This window comes from Heterodontus francisci, chromosome 37 (assembly GCF_036365525.1).
Source record: "Heterodontus francisci isolate sHetFra1 chromosome 37, sHetFra1.hap1, whole genome shotgun sequence".
In the NCBI taxonomy this organism is placed as follows: domain Eukaryota; kingdom Metazoa; phylum Chordata; class Chondrichthyes; order Heterodontiformes; family Heterodontidae; genus Heterodontus; species Heterodontus francisci.
The window spans coordinates 38,562,491-38,580,362 of NC_090407.1; the positions used below are offsets into that span (position 1 = coordinate 38,562,491).

A 17,872-nucleotide genomic window follows, 5' to 3' on the forward strand; every position below is an offset into this window, starting at 1 on the left:
AATATCACAGTTATTTTTTATCTACAGGTTACAGTACCAATTCAATCCACCCCACCAGTTCAGGATGAAATCAAGTCTGACCAATTTACACTAGGTGAATTATAATGGAGCAACAAAATCAACATTAGGACACTAGACAGTCCATGAATATTGCTCAGGACAGTGAGATGGTCTTGTGGAACAATTATTCTCTCAGGGGCGGCACAGTGGCGCAGTGGTTAGCACCGCAACCTCACAGCTCCAGCGAACCGGGTTCAATTCCGGGTACTGGCTGTGCGGAGTCTCCGGTTTCGTCCCACAGCCAACGACTTGCAGGTTGATAGGTAAATTGGCCATTATAAATTGCCCCTAGTATAGGTAGGTGGTAGGGGAATATAGGGAAGGTGGGGATGTGGTAGGAATATGGGATTAGTGTAGGATTAGTATAAATGGGTGGTTGATGGTTGGCACAGACTCGGTGGGCCGAGTTCAAGTGCTGGATCTCTAAATAAACAAACACTGGACATCTGATTGGCTGGCTAGTGGTCAAAGTAGAAACTACATCAAAACAATGAATAGAATAACTTCTGTGCCAAATATGCCAGCCAGGTATTTCAGCCAATATTAATGTATATATATTTAACACAAATGAACAGCAAAAAAATGCTTGGCTCACAAGTTATACTGAACGTCGACTTGCAGAGCAATAAAGTCATCTACGATAGTCGTTTAGAGGAGACAGAAAACAATCAGATTGCCTCCAACGAAGGAGCTACTTTCATTAGTAATCTTCTCAAAATTGATCTGATTCAACAAGTATTTGCAACAGCCTTCAACTTTTCATTTAGCTTTGAAGATTATTGAAAACACCAATATCGTCTCATGGAAGCTTAGACAAATGCAAATTTTCTGAGCACATCTTTGCTGCCTATCTGAAGAAAATAACCTTACTTCATGAGGATAACACTAGACAGTCTGCATTGTATTGTTTCAGCAACTCTGACGCAGAAAGTGGAAGAACCATTTTAAAAATATCTCTGTACCTGTCTAATTAGGCAAGGTTTTCTTGCATGAATTAAATTATTTTAAAAGAAAAATCAAGATTGACCTAGAAATCCAGAAGATGCTATTGCATGAACACAAACTTTGCCAACTTTTAGGTGTTTTTAGTTGCACTGCTAATTCCCAACATGAGTGCTATAAACTAACTGTAAATTGGTTCAGTACAAGTGAAATAGTTGCTGACAGTTATGACATCCTCTCCATTACAATGCAGGATTTTGAGATAGCTGTTGGACTGTCACACATTGACAAAGCAATGCCATCTCACATGCACACTAAATTACGTTAAACTATGACACAAACAACTCAGCACAACACTTCCCAGGTTATATTAAATTCACTTAAATAGACCATTTGTAAAAAAAAGCCTTACATTGCCTATGAACTATGACAAACCAGCAGAATTGAATCATTCGCTGATTGGTGGTTTTATGCAGCATAAAAGCAAGCAGTTTGGCAGCAAAGTAACATTAAATTAACATCCTGGAGAGCAAAGGTAACCCTGGCTTCTATTCTACATGACCATCCTTTTCCATAAATCCCTCTCCAATGTCTCTTCCAAACTCACCTCCAATAAGTGCATGGAGCTCATGGACATTTTCACCACCAAGATTGAAATCATCTGTTCAGCTGCTTCTGTCGCTCCTAGCAGCTTTTTGCCAAGGAAAACCTCTCTCCGGACTCTTCCATCCTCCCGTCTCAGCCTGGAACTGGTGTCTCCAACTTTTTGCACATCCAGCCCAAGACTCAAACTGAATATATGCAAAAGAAAGTCGTAGAAGATTCATACAGCACCGGGGAGGCCATTTGGCACAACGTGCCAGTGCTCGTTCTGAAAACTATCCAATTGGTTTCACTTCTCTGCTCTTTCACCCCTTCTGGTATCTATCCAATTCTCTTTGAAAGTTATTAAATCTGCTTCCATCACCCTTTCAGGCAGTGCATTCCAGATCATAACTTGCTGCGTAAAAAATATATTCATCTCACCTCTGGTTTCTTTGCCTTTTATCTTAAGTCAGTGTCCACTGGTTACCAGCTCTTCTGCCTTTGAAACAGGTTTTCTTATATACTCTAACAAAGTCCTTCATGATTTCGAGCACCTCCACACAATCTCTGCTGCTAGAACCACCCAGCTTCTCTCGTCTCTCCGCATAATTGATGTACGGATCACTGGTACCATTCTAGTAAATCTCTCCACACTCCCCAAAGGCTTGACATTCTTTCTAAAATGTGGTGCCCAGAATTGGACACATTACTCCAATTGAGGCCTAACGAATGTTTTAAAAAGGTCAATCATAACTTCCTAGCTTTTGTAGTTTGTCAGTGTTTATAAAGCCAAGGATCTTGTTTTCCTTTCTACCAATAACCTGTCCACTCACTGAGTAACTCACTTCCCGACTCCCCAAAGCCTTTCCACCACCTACAATGCACATCAGGAACGTGATGACAGACACTCTACTTGCGTGGACGAATGCAGCTCCAAAAACATTTGAGAAGTTCAATGCCCTTGAAGAGAAACAGCCCATTTGATCAGCACCCCTTCCACCACTTTAAACATTCACTTCCTCAAACACTGGTGCAGTGTGGCTGGAGCGTCTACCATCTACAAGATACAATGCAGCAACTTGCCAAGGCTCCTTCAAAGTACTTCCCAAACCCACAATCTCTACCATCGAGAAGGACAAGGGCAGCAGGAATATGGGAACACCAACTCAAAGTCACACACCACCCTGACTTGGAAATATATCGCCATTCCTTCATTGTTGCTCTGTCGAAATCCTTGAACTCCCTACCTAACAGCACTGTGGGTGCTCGTTCACCATAAAGACTACAGCAGTTCAAGAAGGAGCTCACCACCACCATCTCAAGGGCAATTAGAGATGGGCAATAAATGCTGGTTTTACCAGTGACACCCACATCCCACAAATGAATAAATAAAAAGAAACAGCCTTAACTTGTCCTGCCACTTTCAAAGATTTGTGTGTATGCTCCCAGGTGTCTCTGTTCCTGCACCTCCTTGAAAATTGTACCATATAGTTTATATTGCCCTACCAAAATGAATCACTTCATACTTTTCTGTTAATTTTAATCTGCTGTGTCTGTCCATTTCAACAGTGTTACTCTGCCCTCCTGAAACCCTCTTTAAAGTGGACTACATTCCTGAATTTCATGTTATCTGCAAACTATGAAATTATGCCCGTATATCTAGGTCCAGATCATTAATACATCAAAAAGAGCACTGGTCCCAATACTGACCCCCCCCTGCAGGTCACCACTGTATACTGCTCTCCAGTCAGGAAAAACAACCGTTCACCAATACTCCCTGCTTTCAGTCCTTGAGCCAATTTCATACCCATGTGGCCACCGCTCCTTGAATCCCATGGGCTTCCATTTTACTAACAAGTCTATTATGTAAAAGTAGGGGAAAAAAATTGCATTTATATACTCCCTTTCACAACCACCGGACATCTCAAAAGCGCTTTACAGCCAATGAAGTACTTCTGAAGTGTAGTCACTGTTGTAAGGTAGGAAATGTGACAGCTAATTTGTGCACAGCAAGCTTGCACAGACAGCAATGTGATAATGACCAAATAATCTATTTTTGTGATGTTGATAGGGGGATATGTATTGGCCATGACACCTGGGGATAACTCCCCTGCTCTTCTTCAAAATAGCTCCATGGGATCTTTTATGTCCACCTGAGAGGGCAGACTGGAGTGCTTCCTCAGTACTGCATTGGAGTGTCAGTATTGATTTTTGTGTTCAGGTTCTGGAGTGAGACTTAAACCCACAATCTTCAGACTCTGAGGCAAGAGTGCCAACAACTCAGCCACAGCTAACACACTGTGCTACTTTATCAAACGCAGTTTAAAGTCCAGAAACAGATCAACCAGACTACCCTCAACCTTTCTGCAAGTGTTAAACTTCTCTCAACTTTAAACAAACCTGACATTTAATTCCTCTGTGCCCCATGCAAATATTAGATTTTTTATAAACAGTGTGCATCTAATCTCTAATTCAATCCAATTGATTTTTTTAATATTCATTCTTGGGATGTGAGCATCACTGGCAAGATCAGCATTTACTGTCCATCCCTAAAGTGCCCCTGAGGTGGTGGTGGTTAGCTGCTTTCTTGAACCACTTCAGTCTATGTGGTGTCGGTACACCCACAGTGCTGTTAGAGAGGGAGTTCCAGGATTCTCATTAGGGGTCACATTTTGAACACAATAAACAAGCAAAGTATAGAAACCGAATCTACACATAAGTCGCCTTGATATCGGTCTGTGTGCATCTCCATCATCTACAAGCCTGTCAAACACAGCAGACCTGGTACTGGTGCCACCCACTCCTCCAGGTCCAATCCTTCGAACTAAAATGTTTATGATGGAAATGTTTCATGAATAAAAGTCATTCCACTATTTAAAAAAAAACTGTCACTTTTTTTTCCAGATGAACCTTCATTTTAACCTAATATAAAAGCAAAATACTGCGGATGCTGGAAATCTGAAATAAAAACAAGAAATGCTGGAACCACTCAGCAGGTCTGGCAGCATCTGTGGAAAGAGAAGCAGAGTTAACGTTTCGGGTCAGTGACCCTTCTTCAGAGTTCCGAAGGGTCACTGACCCGAAACGTTAACTCTGCTTCTCTTTCCACAGATGCTGCCAGACCTGCCGAGTGGTTCCAGCATTTCTTGTTTTTACTTCATTTAAACCTTCTGTATACTGTGGCCAATAGGGAAGTCCATAACACAATCCACAAAATTTACAAGGCAGTGACGGCAAGAACATTCACAAAACAGCATTTCCCTGTGCAGCACTTCTGATGGAAACAGTGATTTATAACATCTTGATTAGAATCAAACCAACTGCTCTACGCACAGAATACACTTCAAACGAGCACTGCAGTTACCAAAGTGAAAACAGATCATGACTTTAAACAGCTTTAAATTGATATTCCAATTTTACAGATCAAGAGGATTGAAGATTTTGAACACATTCAGTGCAGAAGATGAGAAGCTGAGCTAATCTGATACCATCTAAATCTTCACTAAGCACGAGTGTAAAGACCATAACAGCAGAAAATCTTGACAGATCATGCTTCTGAAGTAAAACACGCTGGTCTTAACCATCAGGCTTTAAGAAACAAAATTGTACTAATACAGTTTTAGTTCAACTTCTGATTCAACTGGAGCGTAACTACTAGTCCGATATGCAGTCAGCAGCTAATCAGCACTTAGCTTCCTGGATCACTGGGTCTGTTTCTGGCAAAGGGACCTGTACAAACTGGATGGGTTGCACCTGAATCGGAACAGGACCAACATCCTTGCTGGGAGGTTTGCAAGTGCTGTTGGGCTTGGTTTGGGGAGGGGGGTTTAAACTAATTTGGCAGGGGGATGGGATACAGAGTGGAGGTACAGTCGGGAGTGATGTACAGTCAAACACAGAAGAGAAACTGAGTCAGTCTGGAAGTCAGAGCAAATATAGACCTGTTAAGGCACAATTGAAAAATGCAAGGCTGGATTGCATCTATTTTAACACAAGGAGTCTTACTAGTAAGGCAGATGAATTGAGGGCGTTGATTAACACATGGGAATATGATATTATTGCTATCACAGAGACATGGTTGAGAGAGGGGCAGGACTAGCAGCTCAATATTTCAGGGTAATGAATCTTCAACAGTGCAATGCCACCTCCTCTTTTACCCCCCTCCCCCACCCCGTCACACCTGATCAAGGAGTCAATGACTGCAGTAAGGAGGGATGATATCTTAGAAGGTTGCTCAAATGAGGCCAAATGGGTAGAACTTAAAAACAAAAAGGGGGCAATCACTTGGCTGAGAGTATACTACAGGCCTCCAAACAGACAGTGAGATAGAGGAGCAGATAAGTAGGCAAATCACAGAAAGGTGTAAAAATAATGAGTAATAATAGTAGGGGATTTCAACTTCCCCAATATCAACTGGGATAGTCTTAATGCAAAAGGCTTAAAGGGGACGGAATTCTTAAAATGCATACAGGAGAGCTTTTTGAGCCAGCATGTAGGAAGTCCTACAAGAGATGGGGTGGTACTGGACCTAATTCTAGGGAATGAAGCTAGACAAGTGGTAGAAGTGTGAGTGGGGGAACATTTCGTGGATAGTGTAAGATTTAAAGTAGTTATGGTAAAGGACAATGATGGTCTGGAAATAAAAGTACTGAATTGGGGGGGGGGGGAAGGTCGATTTCAATATGATAAAACAGGTTCTGGCCAAAGTGGACTGGGAGCAGCTACTTGTAGGAAAGTTTACATCAGACCAGAGGGAGTCAAAGAGGAAATAGTGAGAGTTCAGAGCCAACATGTTCCCATTAAGGTGAAGGGTAGGGCCAACATATCCAGAGAACCCTGGATGTCAAAGGATATAGAGGATTGGATAAGGAAAAAAAAAGGAGGCTTATGGCAGATTCAGAGCACTGAAAACATCCGAGGCACTAGAGTATAAAAAGTGCAGGGGGGTACTTAAAAATGTAATTAGGAGAGCAAAGAGGGGACATGATAAAACACTGGCGGTCAAGATAAAGGAAAATCCCAAGGCATTTTATAAGTATATTAAGGCTTGGCCATGTGAGCCGCATGGAAGATGGCAGGATCCCCAAAGACACATTGTACAGCGAGCTCGCCACTGGTATCAGACCCACCGGCCGTCCATGTCTCCGTTATAAAGACGTCTGCAAACGCGACATGAAATCGTGTGACATTGATCACAAGTCGTGGGAGTCAGTTGCCAGCATTCGCCAGAGCTGGCGGGCAGCCATAAAGACAGGGCTAAATTGTGGCGAGTCGAAGAGACTTAGTAGTTGGCAGGAAAAAAGACAGAGGCGCAAGGGGAGAGCCAACTGTGCAACAGCCCCAACAAACAAATTTCTCTGCAGCACCTGTGGAAGAGCCTGTCACTCCAGAATTGGCCTTTATAGCCACTCCAGGCGCTGCTTCACAAACCACTGACCACCTCCAGGCGCGTATCCATTGTCTCTCGAGATAAGGAGGCCCAAAAGAAAGAAGGGTAAGAGGATAACCAGGGAAAGAGTAAGGCCCATTAAGGACCAAAGTAGCAATCTGTGTGTGGAGCCAGAGGACATAAATGAGGTTTTAAATGATTACTTTTCATCTGTGTTCACTATGGAGAAGGACAATGTAGGTGTAGAGACCAGGGAGGGGGATTGTGATATACTTGCATTACACATTAGCATTGACAGGGAGGAAGTATTAGCTGTTTCAGCAGGCTTAAAAGTGGATAAATCCCCAGGCCCAGATGAGATGCACCCCAGGCTGTTATGTGAGGCAAGGGAGGAGATAGCAGGGGCTGACAAATTTTCAAATCCTCTCTGGCCACAGTAGGGGTACCAGATGACTGGAGGACAGCAAATGTGGTACCATTATTCAAGAAGGGTTGCAGGGATAAACCAGGTAATTACAGGCCAGTGAGTCTAACATCAGTGGTAGGGAAACTATTGGAAAAAATTCTGAGGGACAGGATTAATCTCCACTTGGAGAGGCAGGAATTAATCAGGGATAGTCAGCATGGCTTTGTCAGGGGGAGATTGTGTCTAATTAACTTGATTGAATTTTATGAGGTGGTGACTAGATGTATAAATGAGGGTAAAGCAGCTGATGTTGTCTACATGGACTTCAGTAAGGTTTTTGATAACTTCTTAACCGATCTCCCATGCGGGACCTTAAGAGCCCGTGGGGATCCAGAGCAATTTGGCAAATTGGATCCAAAATTGGCTTAGTGGCAGGAGGCAGAGAGTGTTGGTCGAGGGTTGTTTTTGCGAGTGGAAGCCCGTGACCAATGGTGTACCGCAGGGATCGGTGCTGGGACCCTTGCTGTTTGCAGTGTACATTAATGATTTAGATGTAAATATAGAAGGTATGATCAGTAGGTGACTTGAAAATTGGTGGTGTCGTAAATGGTGAGGAGGAAAGCCTTAGATTACAGGACGATATAGATGGGCGGAGCAGTGGCAAGTGGAATTTAATCCTGAGAAGTGTGAGGTGATGCATTTTGGGAGGACTAACAAGGCAAGGAGATATACAATGGATAGTAGGACCCTAGGAAGTACAGAGGGACCTTGGTGTCCTTGTCCATAGATCACTGAAGGCAGCAGCACAGGTAGATAAGGTGGTTCGGAAAGCACATGGGATACTTGCCTTTATTAGCCGAGGCACAGAATATAAGAGCAGGGAGGTTATGATGGAGCTGTGTAAAACGCTAGTTAGGCTACAGCTGGAGTACTGTGTACAGTCTGGGCACCACATTATAGGAAGAATGCGACTGCACTGGAAAGGGTGCACAGGAGATTAACCAGGATGTTGCCTGGGTTGGAGCATTTCAGTATGAAGACAGAATGGAAAGGCTAGGGTTGTTTTCCTTAGAGCAGAGAAAGCTGAGGGGGGGACCTGATTGAGGTATACAAAATTATGAGGGGCATCGATAGGAAGAGACTTTTTCCCTTAGCGGAGGGGTCAATAACCAGGAGGTTTAGAGGGGATTTGAGGAAAAATTATTTCACCCAGAGGGTGGTTGGAATCTGGAACGCAATGCCTGAAGGGACGATAGAGGCAGGAACCCTCACAATATTTAAGAAGTATTTAGATGAGCACTTGAAACGTCATAGGCCAAGTGCTGGAAAATGGGATTCGAATATAGGTGCTTGATGGCTGGCACAGACACGATGGACCGAAGGGCCGGTTTCTGTGCTGTATAACTCTATGACTCTAAATGTCATAACTGAGATTTGAGATGTATTGACAAGTTCAAAGTGGCATAGTGCACGTGGTAGGCTGCAGTTGGTGCTCCCAATCCAATTTTTAAAATTTTTGCAGCTCAGCTGTCAGGAAATGGAGAGGTTTTTTGGGGGAGGGGGGGGAAAAACGATGGAGACAGGTGGGTGGTGCACAGGAAAATTAGTGCCATCCCAGGCCGCACAGTGGAGGAGTTCAGAAAGGCAAAGGCCTGAAATCCCACTGCTTGCTGCCACTTCCTTTACCAGAGATACCCAAGAAAGGGGAAAGGATCATCTTCCTCAAAGCGATCACAAAGAACCACGAAACTGCCAGTGACATTCTAATGTTTCCCATGGTGCTGCTGCAGATAAATGCCACAATGTGAGCCTTACCGCAAACACCAAACCTCCTGAAGCAACATATCACATGTTTGATTCAAGGTAAAAATATTACTCTTCTTCCAATGCTGGAAATTACAGGCATCACAGATGTTTGTAATACTATTTACCCACCACTCAGAAAGCTTGGTCAAAATGCAAACATCATTTTCTCACCCATTAGAAAAGTCAGTTTCCTTCAGCGACAATAAAAAACCTCAATGGATGCAAAACCATGAGCTCAAATTTTTATTTAACAGCTTAGACGGCACAAGATGCTCACTTTTGAAAATATTTCCCTGAAGTTATTTTGATTAGAGATACAGCACTGAAACAGGCCCTTCGGCCCACCGAGTCTGTGCCGAACATCAACCACCCACTTATACTAATCCTACACTAATCCCATATTCCTACCAAACATCCCCACCTGTCCCTATATTTCCCTACCACCTACCTATACTAGTGACAATTTATAATGGCCAATTTACCTATCAACCTGCAAGTCTTTTGGCTTGTGGGAGGAAACCGGAGCACCCGGAGAAAACCCACGCAGACACAGGGAGAACTTGCAAACTCCACACAGACAGTACCCGGAATCGAACCCGGGTCCCTGGAGCTGTGAGGCTGCGGTGCTAACCACTGCGCCACTGTGCCGCCCTAAGTCTGTACCTCATCATCATTTGTAAACTTTCTGCCTGTTATTATAGCTTCCTTTGGTGCACTCTGCGTTCTGCAGCTTCACTGGAACAAAAGGAACACGACATCACATCCAGACATAGAATCTGTCAACAGGAGCTGAAAAACTCTAACAGACTTTTTACTTATCTGAAAGCTTAGTCAATATAGCCCATGGTAGAAAGTAATAATCTTCAAATTTAGAAGGAGCAACTCTCTTCTTCTTTGGCTTCCTTGTCTCGGGAGACAATGGGTAAGCGCCTGGAGGTAGTCAGTGGTTTGTGGAGCAGCGCCTGGAGTGGCTATAAAGGCCAATATTAGAGTGACAGACTCTTCCACAGGTGCTGCAGTAGAAATTGTTTGTCGGGGCCGTTACACAGTTGGCTCTCCCCTTGCGCTTCTGTCTTTTTTCCTGCCAACTGCTAAGTCTCTTCGACTCGCCACACTTTAGCCCCACCTTTATGGCTGCCCGCCAGCTCTGGCGCTCGCTGGCAACTGACTCCCACGACTTGTGATCAATGTCACAGGACCTCATGTCACGTTTGTAGACGTCTTTAAAGTGGAGACATGGACGGCCGGTGGGTCTGATACCAGTGGCGAGCTCGCTGTACAATGTGTCTTTGGGGATCCTGCCATCTTCCATGCAGCTCACATGGCCAAGCCATCTCAAGCGCCGCTGACTCAGTAGCGTGTATAAGCTGGGGATGTTGGCTGCCTCGAGGACTTGTGTGTTGGCGATACGGTCCTGCCACCTGATGCCAAGGATTCTCCGGAAGCAGCGAAGATGGAATGAATTGAGACGTCGCTCTTGGCTGACATACGTTGTCCAGGCCTCGCTGCCATAGAGCAAGGTACTGAGGACACAGGCTTGATACACTTGGACTTTTGTGTTCCGTGTCAGTGCGCCATTTTCCCACACACTCTTGGCCAGTCTGGACATAGCAGTGGAAGCCTTTCCCATGTGCTTGTTGATTTCTGCGTCGAGAGGCTGGTTACTGGTGATAGTTGAGCCTAAGTAGGTGAACTGTTGAACCACTTCCAGAGTGTGGTCGCCGATATTGATGGATGGAGCATTTCTGACGTCCTGTCCCATGATGTTCGTTTTCTTGAGGCTGATGGTTCGGCCAAATTCGTTGCAGGCAGCCGCAAACCCGTCGATGAGACTCTGCATGCACTCTTCAGTGTGAGATGTTAAAGCAGCATCGTCAGCAAAGAGGAGTTCCCTGATGAGGACTTTCCATACTTTGGTCTTCACTCTTAGACGGGCAAGGTTAACCAACCTGCCCCCTGATCTTGTGTGGAGGAAAATTTCTTCTTCTGAAGACTTGAACGCACGTGAGAGGAGCAGCAACTAAAGCGCTCCTTTTGAAAAGGAAAGTCTCAGTCCAAAGGTGCAGAATGATGAATCGAAAGTGACTAATTCTTAAGTAACCAGTAGATCAATCGTAAAACAAAAGTTAACTGTGAATAGGAATTAAATATATTTCCAAGTACTTAGAATTTCAACACAAAGGATAGAATCCAACATCTGAGGAAAGCAAGTTGCTTCCTTGTGGAGTTAAAATGTAAAACACTAAGCTGATGAGATAGTAAATCAGTGTTTATATTCACATGTAAATTCATATATAGGATTTCAGTCATACATTTCACTTGGAGAACATTTGGACTGAATTTATTTTGCGGTCTATGCCACAGGCAATCGTGTAGTCTCAAGGTGGATAACCAAAACCATAAAAATACTTCTGCAGTACAGAGAGTTAACAATGGAGAATAAAATTGAAGGACAACAAAATACATGTTGCTCAAAGTGAGAATGAATTTTGCAATGTTTAATGGGAGAAATATTTCTTGCAGCACAGTACCTGGTCAAGTTAACACATTTTTTTTTAAGTGGGGGGTGAACTTTCATGCCAAAAATAAAATAGGACTCTGGGTTCACTGGAATTTAACACCTGACTGATTCAAAAGTTTAGACTGCAGCAAGACCTCAAACCACCCGCCATCCAAAACACTCGACAGTGCAATCTGCTTTTAAATCATTCTGTTTTCAAAGGCTAAATTTTCTTCTCTTCTTGTAGTCTTAATATTTTGATTCCAAGTTCCAGCATCTGTTGTCCAAAAACCTTATCAATTTAATTCAACTTACAGATCTTCACATGTTTGGCTTCTTTAGGAGCAGAATTCTGAACAGATGGACTGAACCTTCCAAACCTGCAACCTCTACTGCCTAGAAGAACATGGGCAGGTGCATGGGAACACCACCACCTCCAAGTCACATCTTGAAAACATATCACCATTCCCTCATCATCACTGGGTCAAAATCCCAGAACTCCCTACCCAACAGCTCGGTGGTGTTCCGACAACACACGGACTGCAGCAGTTCAAGTAGGCAGCTCACCACAACCTTCAAGGGCAATTAAGGATGGGCAATAAATGCTGGCCTTATCAGCAATACCCACGTACCATAAAAAAATTCCACTCCCCACCCAACCAAAATTCTCTGATACTATGCATATTTTCACAGACACAAGCCCAGACCGTTAACTCCAAAGAAATTCCACAACCTATATGGAGACTACCTGTGCCTGCAGTACACTGGCCAAAAAATTGTTTTATGCACAAGCATGCACACTTTTTGGAAATACATCAAAACAGCAATGTCAACCAACAGGGGAAGGAACTAGTGATAGGTGAAGAGAATTTACTTGACACTTTGTAGGATTGTGATGGGCTGATGAAGATCCACTCAGATTTCTTTGATAGTACCAAAAAAGCTTTTGATTGGAAACTTGTGTGCATGTTTAAAAATACACTGCAATACTAGACTCCTGATGGACAACACAAAACCATTTCTAAATTACAAATTAAAAATTCATTAGCAATAGGTCCCCAAGGTAGGTGAAAAGAATCTGTACATGTAGCTTTCCTGGGCTAGTTAACATTAGATAAGTACCATAAAATGCATCAGCACTTTGCTCGCACCAGGAATTACTTCTAATCATAAACCACACTTGGTCAAACTAACTTTTATCCTGTATTTTTCTGCCTACCAATTTTCACTGATTGTTTTCAGCAATGTAGGTAAAGGGAAGACTGGTTCTTTTATTTTATTTTATTTAGAGATACAGCACTGAAACAGGCCCTTTGGCCCACCGAGTCTGCGCCGACCATCAACCACCCATTTATACTAATCCTACACTAATTCCATATTTCTACCACATCCCCACCTGTCCCTATATTTCCCTATCACCTACCTATACTAGGGGCAATTTATAATGGCCAATTTACCTATCAACCTGCAAGTCTTTGGCATGTGGGAGGAAACCGGAGCACCCGGAGGAAACCCACGCAGACACAGGGAGAACTTGCAAACTCCACACAGGCAGTACCCAGAATTGAACCCGGGTCGCTGGAGCTGTGAGGCTGCAGTGCTAACCACTGCGCCACTGTGCCACTAATTCCACATCTGCTGTCAGGCCTCCATTACTTCACCCAAATGGAAATTCTTTATATCTGAAGTGAATTCTGGTGAACTATTTGTTTACACAGCAGAGGGTGGGGCAGGCCATCACAGCAAGAGTGAACTTGTCCTCATCCTCCATGCATTTACACACACAAACTTCCAATACAGGGGCTACCAAATAGTTGATTTATCTTTTCCTAATCCAAGGAACACTTAGGCCAACTTTGTACCCCAATGACACTCTCAGCTTAGATCAGCATAATCAGAGACACACCTTCCTGGTGTGAAACTTTAATGCCTCTCTGATACCAATCCTTCATTACCATGCTCATATGCAGTTCCATGGTCACAAAGCTTTGCCCAAGTGATTTTGTTGATGTTGACCCTTGACCATAAGTACCAAGAGCCATTCCATTATGAAGAGGCAGGCATCAACACCGAATCCAATCCTGTCCTCAACAAATGTCCACACAAGTAGCCTAGCATGATTACGGAGTTTAATTTTCCTCTTCCTAGTTCAAGACTGCTGAGGCCAATTGAAATGCCTTAGTGTATCCCATTGAGATCAAGTTAACTCAGTACAGACCCAGCTGGGGCTTTTTGATCTGTATGATTTCAGTTCCACGTTAATGCCGCATTTACTAACTGAACCATTAGTTTAGCTCTCAGGAAAAAAATGTCCAAAGCACTCCACAAATGGCCATTTAACTAAACTGTTAAAACTACTTTGAGCAAGTCAGCTGTGACATCGTTAAATGAAGTGACTCATCCCTCACATTGTCTACATCATGCTATTTCAAAACAAATAAAATGAACAGTCTCTTTAAAGGAATAATCCAGGTTAAAGGTTTTACAATAGCCTTTTCAACTATTCAGCATCTGCAACATCCCCTTCCAATTTTTATAAAAACTGTTTATTTTGTATATTTCATCAAGGGAAGTCCAATCTCAATTACTGTTGCATTTAGGTCTAGTCATTGATGCACAATTCTCTAAATAGAAGAACTTTGAACTTTGGGAGTCAATGCTTGGCAACAAAGTCATGTTTGAACAGCCAACCTTGGAAACATGGGGATAATGATGGTCTGATTCAGAACGTCACTTACGTCATTTTATAAAACTTTTCAGCTGTAAAATCTCAGATTAATGCTCAATAAGTTTTTAATAGGACCTTGCCCTGCAGAATTCCTTTAAAATGAATACTCAATTGAGAAATCATCGAAGACCATCATATTACCAAACCACAAAATGCCACAATAAACCAAACCTTTTCCACTTACTTTTGCTTTTTCGAAGTCAAGGTCCTTGCCGATTGTGGTCAATAACCTGCATAAACATTCTAATGACTCCTCATCGTGGTTTTTTAGTAGTTTCACAACACAGTCGTGCATAATGGCTTCTGTCAGCATTTTGAGTTTGAACAGTTCACCAATAAATTTAATATTTCCAATGGACCTTCTACGAGCCTTGTCCTTGGATTCTTCTAGCTCATCTTGAAGCCTGGACTTCTCTTCAGTCTGGAGAAAACAAAGATTATCGTTAAGAAACTTTCATGCACAACAATGACAAGTTTTAAACAAATATGCGAATGAAGAGGTGTTAATGTTAGTTTCAAGATTTGAACTATTCCTTCATTTGACATCAATTTTTGCCATTTAGTAATTTGAACTGCCATTCACCAATATGGTATTTACTTGACTAACTTTATGCTACTAGGCTTAAAATCATTTGCTTTTACCATGAGCATTAGACTTTTCTAGCAAGTTTGAAACAACATTTAACTACACATCAGGTATCTGAACACCAAGCTCAATGTGGCATTTCATGAAGTGTACATTACAGAAACTAGCTACTATCGAAGTTGCAAATCTCTTTTACAGCAGGATTACATTTTCCACTAGATAGATTTCCATGTTTGCACAAATACCAACTAAAGCAGCAAAAAAAATCAACTGAAACATTATCAAGTTTTAAAAAAGACGTGGGTTTATATGGCGCCTTTCATGACCGTTAGACATCTCAAAGTGCTTTACAGCCAATCAATTACTTTTTGAATAAAAGCAAAATACTGCGGATGCTGGAAATCTGAAATAACAACAAGAAATGCTGGAAATACTCAGCAGGTCTGGCAGCATCTGTGGAGAGAGAAAAAGAGTTAACGTTTCAGGTCAGTGACCCTTCTTCAGAACTGGCAAATATTAGAAATGTGAAAGGTTATAAGCAAGTAAAGCGGGGGTAGGGCAAGAGATAACAAAATGGTGTTGATAGGAAGGTCCTTGTTATCGCTTGCCCCACCCCCACTTTACTTGCTTATAACCTTTCACATTTCTAATATTTGCCATTACTTTTTGAAGTTAGTCACGGTTGTAATGCAGGAAATGCAGCAGCCAGTACGCATACAGCAAACTCCCACAAACCGCAATTAGATAATGACCAGATAATCTGTTTTTGTGTTTATTGAGGGATAAATATTGGCCAGGACACTGGGGATAACTCCCCTGCTCTTCTTCAAAATAGTGCCATGGGACCTTTAACATCCATCCGAGCAAGCAGATGGAGCCTCGGTTTAACGTCTCATCCGACAGATGGCACCTCTGACAGTGCAGCACTCCCTCAGTACTGCAATGGAGTGTCAGCCTTGATGTGCGCGCTCAGGAAGGATGTTTCCCCTGGCTGGGTAAGGGTGGCGGGAGGTCTAGAATCAGGAGACTGTCTCAGAATAAGAGGTAGGCCATTTAGGACTGAGGATGAGGAGGGATTTCTTCATTTAGAGGTTGGTGAATCTTTGGAAATCTCGACCCCAGAGGGCTGTGGCAGCTCGGTCACTGATGTCACAACCGAGGTGGGAGGAGCGCCCTGTCTTTTCCAGTTCCACTTCTCCACAGGTCACAACATATATTTAAATGTTTTCCTAGTTACTGATGCAGTCTTGCAGTATGCTCTACTCTTGATCCCAGAATATACAACACTAACCAGATTTCTTTAACAAAATTGTCAGATTATAAAACAAGACTTATCCAGTAACGAAGCAAAGCATTAACATACAGATTGAAATATGAAAGTTCCCTTTTAAAACCCCCACACACAAACACTGAAAAAAATCCAGAAAATCTCTTGCAGAGGTCTGTTACAAGAAAAAGACAAAAAAGAATACTTTGACCAAATACTTGATAATTCTTGAAGGAAAAAAAAAAAATGGATGTCAGTTGTCCCTTTTGGTCTGGTATCCAGGTATACAGTGACGGGTCACTGGGAACTTTTCTGGGGCAGTTCTTTTCAGGTGGCATTGAGAATTAATCTGGAAGGTTTTTCCAAGAGAAATGCGGCATCAGGGGTTTCAGCCAGCACACACTTGAATTACAGCGTTTTTCCAAAAACAGGAGGAAAGCAGAGCTGACACACTGGACTTCTCAGGGTTTCTTAGAGAGATGCAGGAAAGATGAGCTGGGGGTGTCTTTTTCCTTGGCAGGCAAAACACCAAATGTCTTCAAAACAGTTCACACCCCAACTGAACTGAAAACAATCCAAACCCCAAAACAGAAAGTCAACCTCCTGACCTCCATAAACCTTGACATGTGGCTTCTCAAGAAACATCTCCCCTTAGTCCAAGGTTCTTGTTGTTTATTTATCTTAAGGCAGGCGATCTCCAGTAGAGGTTGTTTTTAGCACTCCTTGATTCTTCCAGTAAGTGTTGTCAGTCAAGTGTCATTTCAATGACCCCAGTGAAAAAAAAACAAAATTCAATATTTCTTCAGGCTTCCAAATGTTTCACAATTCACATTTCCACAATTTAAATATGAGTCATTAAAAACATAGAAGCCTCTCATAATAACTGAATATATTCAAGACAGAGATTGATAAATATCTATGGCAGTGAGGTAGACATCAGCAATGATCTAGTTGATTGGCAGAGCAGACTCGAGGAGCCTATGTTCTGGCCCTGAAGTGGGACTTGAACCCTGAACCTTGTGACTCAGAGGTGAGCGTGTTACCAACTGAGATATAGCTGATAGCAAAGAATAAAGAATTTTCAAAAAAATTGAACCAATACATTTCTGGATCAAGTCCTCAGGGGGCTACGCTGCATCTAACTCCATAAAACACCAGATGTTTCCAGAAAGAGTTTAGAAAATAGTTGCCCAAGTCCAAGCTATATTTTGCTTCCACGCAACTCGATTTAATGTCTCATTCTAAAGGTGGCACACCTGACTGTGCAGCACACCTTCAGTACTGCACTGCAGTGAGAGCCTAGATGATGCACTCAGGTCCAGGAGTGAGACTTGAACAGACAACCTTCTGATCAGGCGTGAGTACTGGCACTGAGCCAGTCAACATTTCAGGAATCAAACCAAGTTTGAGGGCACATTTTCTTCTCCTTTATAACAAGGCGAAGTGCACAGGAAAATTTCACGGCTCAGACTTGACGGTCTCCAAATTACAAAATGAGCACCATCCGATGTTTTAAAGCAGCATAGTCAGTATATCATACGACAAGATCACTGTGACTCTAATTATATCCTTGATTGTTTCAAGTTTGTGATAGCTCCCTTTA

General features: G+C 42.6%; 1 protein-coding gene across 7 annotated transcripts in view; it reads right to left on the reverse strand.

The window, feature by feature from the left end:
* Positions 1–17,872, reverse strand: part of LOC137352259 (eukaryotic translation initiation factor 4 gamma 3-like) — a 436,424-nt gene that overhangs the window by 83,573 nt on the left and 334,979 nt on the right. For all 7 annotated transcript variants that reach the window (XM_068017538.1, XM_068017532.1, XM_068017537.1 and 4 more), the window contains one exon: positions 14,601–14,837. In XM_068017538.1, the coding sequence (XP_067873639.1) occupies positions 14,601–14,837 (237 nt within the window). The remainder of the gene's footprint in view (positions 1–14,600; positions 14,838–17,872) is intronic.